Source organism: Peromyscus maniculatus, chromosome 1, assembly GCF_049852395.1.
Source record: "Peromyscus maniculatus bairdii isolate BWxNUB_F1_BW_parent chromosome 1, HU_Pman_BW_mat_3.1, whole genome shotgun sequence".
In the NCBI taxonomy this organism is placed as follows: Eukaryota; Metazoa; Chordata; class Mammalia; order Rodentia; family Cricetidae; genus Peromyscus; species Peromyscus maniculatus.
In genome coordinates, this window is record NC_134852.1 from 97,790,319 (window position 1) to 97,793,181 (window position 2,863).

The 2,863-nt window shown below is 38.4% G+C and overlaps 1 protein-coding gene across 1 annotated transcript; it reads left to right on the forward strand.

Moving 5' to 3' along the window:
- Positions 1-252: 252 nt before the first annotated feature.
- On the forward strand, positions 253-1,502 carry LOC102916919 (olfactory receptor 14C36-like). Its single transcript, XM_015989850.3, has one exon. It carries the CDS (start codon positions 253-255, stop codon positions 1,189-1,191), a length of 939 nt encoding a protein of 312 aa, XP_015845336.3. The 3' UTR covers positions 1,192-1,502.
- Positions 1,503-2,863: the final 1,361 nt, after the last annotated feature.

Sequence of the window (2,863 nt, forward strand, 5' to 3'; positions counted from 1 at the left end):
TTAACACTAAGCATTTATCATCATACCATACAATCAGAAAGACTGACACATATCTGTGTATTAACAACTAAGCATGATGAGAAAAAATATGTACATAAGCCAAAGAAACATATATTTGATTTTTCACACAAAACGACCAGTTTTAGAAAACTGAAATAAATAATAATAAATAAATAAGAAAATGTTAATAATTATTTTAGGTTATTCTCTGTCTCTGCTTTTCTTTTTCAGATAAACCTGTACTTTGAGACAATGGCCAATTCTACACTGGTGACGGAGTTCCTCCTAGAGATCTTTGCGGAGAGTTGGGGGCTCAGGGTTCTACTCAGTGTGCTGTTCCTGCTGTTGTACCTGGGCAGCCTATTAGGAAACTTGACCATCGTCATTGCTACCACAGTTGACCAGACCCTGAACACACCCATGTACTTCTTCCTCAGGAATTTGTCCATCTTAGACATGTGCTATGTTTCTGTCACGGTCCCCAATGCCTGTGTCAACTCTCTCACTAACCACAGGAGTATTTCTGTGGCTGGGTGTGCAGTACAGGTCTTTTTGGTCTTCTTCTGTGCATGTGTAGAGATTCTGTTTCTTACTGTCATGGCTCAGGACCGCTATGTGGCCATCTGTAAACCTCTCCTTTATCCTGTGATCATGAACCACCAATTCTGTGTTCAGATGACACTGGCTTCCCTACTTACCTCTTTTATCATTGCGGGTGTGAACACTATCAAAACCTTCCAGTTATCTTTTTGTCGCTCCAACCTGGTCCCTCAGATCTTCTGTGATATTCCCCCTTTGCTGAGGCTTTCTTGCTCAGATACCTTTAACAACAAGCTCTTAATTCTTCTGACAGCCATTGGGGTCAGTGGTAGCTGCTTTACCTTCATCGCCATATCATATGTTCACATATTATCCACTGTGTTGAGGGTTCCTGTCAAAGGGGAGCGAGGGAAGGCATTTTCCACCTGTGTCCCTCACATTATTGTAGTGTCTGTGTTTCTTACTTCAGGTGCCTATGTGTATCTAAGAATTCCAGTAACTTCAGACTTAGTGCAGCAGATTACTCTTTCTGTGTTTTATACTGTTTTCCCGCCATTCTTGAATCCTATCATCTATAGTCTTAGAAACAAACAGATAAAGGAGGCCGTGAGGAAAGTAACATTAGGATTTTTTTTCCAGAGTAGAATATAAAAAGAAATTGTATTGGTCAGGGGTTTCTAGAGGAAAACATACAAGCACACACACTCCTCAAAGAGGTTTGTTTTTGACATTTTATTGAAGAGATTTTTTTACATAATTCATTCTGAATATAGTTACCCCTCCCTCTGCTTTTCCAAGTTTCTCCTCATCTGTCCTCCCATCTGGAACCATCACCTTTCTACCTCTCATTAGAAAGAAAACAGCCTTCAGAGCGTTATTAACAAAATAAAGTAAAACAAGGTAAGACAAAATCTAGTGCATTAGAATAACACAAAATAAACAGATGGGAATGAACCACAGGTAAAGGCGCATAAAATATGGAGATGGAGAGTCCCACTCATTCAAACACTGAAGAAGCCCATTAAAAACCCAAGTTGTAGGGCAAAAAAGAGAAATACATATATATATATATATATATATGTATATATATATATATATATAATGAAAATTAGAAACAATATGATTATAAAAATAAAGTAAACAAACAAACAAAATGTCCTGAAAAGAAATTATGAGTCAAGGAACCTCAAATGATGCCCTTGATTTTATTTTCTGTTAGCCATCTAATGCTTGGCGTTTAGCCTACCCTTAAGAGTAGTTTGATTATCCATTGAAACTCTCTTACAGAAAACTAAATTTTTCCTTGAAAGCATTTACCAATTAGAGATTGTTCCTGGGTTAGGTGTCAGGGTATGTCTCAATTCTCATTTCAGCTCTAGGACCCCATCTTGTGAGACCCATAGGCCCCATGCATACTTCCTCAGTTTCTATGAAATCACACGTGCATAAATCATGTTGAATTGGAGGATCTTGTTTACTTTGTGACTTCCATCAACTCTGGCTCTTATACTGTTTCTGCTTTCGCTAGCACAGGGCTTCCTGAGCCTAGAGGGGAAGCATTTGATGGAGACATACCATTAAGGCTTACTCATCTAATGTCTAACACTCTCTGCACAATTTTTGGCTGTGGGCCTCTGTACTTGTTCCCATCTGCTGCAGGCGGAAGCTTCTCTGATGATGGCCGAGCAAGATACTAATCTATGAGTAATGGGCATTGTCATTAGGCATCGTTTCATTGCTAAGTTTTTTTTTTAATTTAATTTCTTTTTTTTTTAGAACAGTAGTATTTTATTTTATCCTAGACCTTGGGGCTATCTAGTTTCAGGTTCTTGGTCATCCAGTTGGTGGTGGGTATGAATTCCATCTTGCAGCATGGACCTTGAATCATATCAGACCTTGTTTGGTTACTCCCATAAAATATTCATCACCATTGTACTAGCATGCAGGAAGGATACCATTGTAGATCATAATTTTTATGAAGGGATTGGTGTTTACATTTTGCTTTGGTAGCATGGAAAGTTCCTCCTTGTAACAAATAAACTAGAATATAAGAGTTAAGACACTCAAGGGAATCTGATTCAACTCTTCATGTTCAGTGAAAATGTACAGGTTTGTCTTAAGCAATGATGTCTCCTGTCAGTTTTTGCAATTCAAAGACTTGGCAATGGCCTGAGTTGTGTTGGGTGTTCCAATGGGACCTCTGTGGGGAACAATTCAGTGTCACATAACCCAACACAGATACTGGGAGCTTCATTTAATGAAAATATATGGCCAATTCAGTCTCTATCTCTTCATTATTTGATGACTTCCTTTAGATTACCTT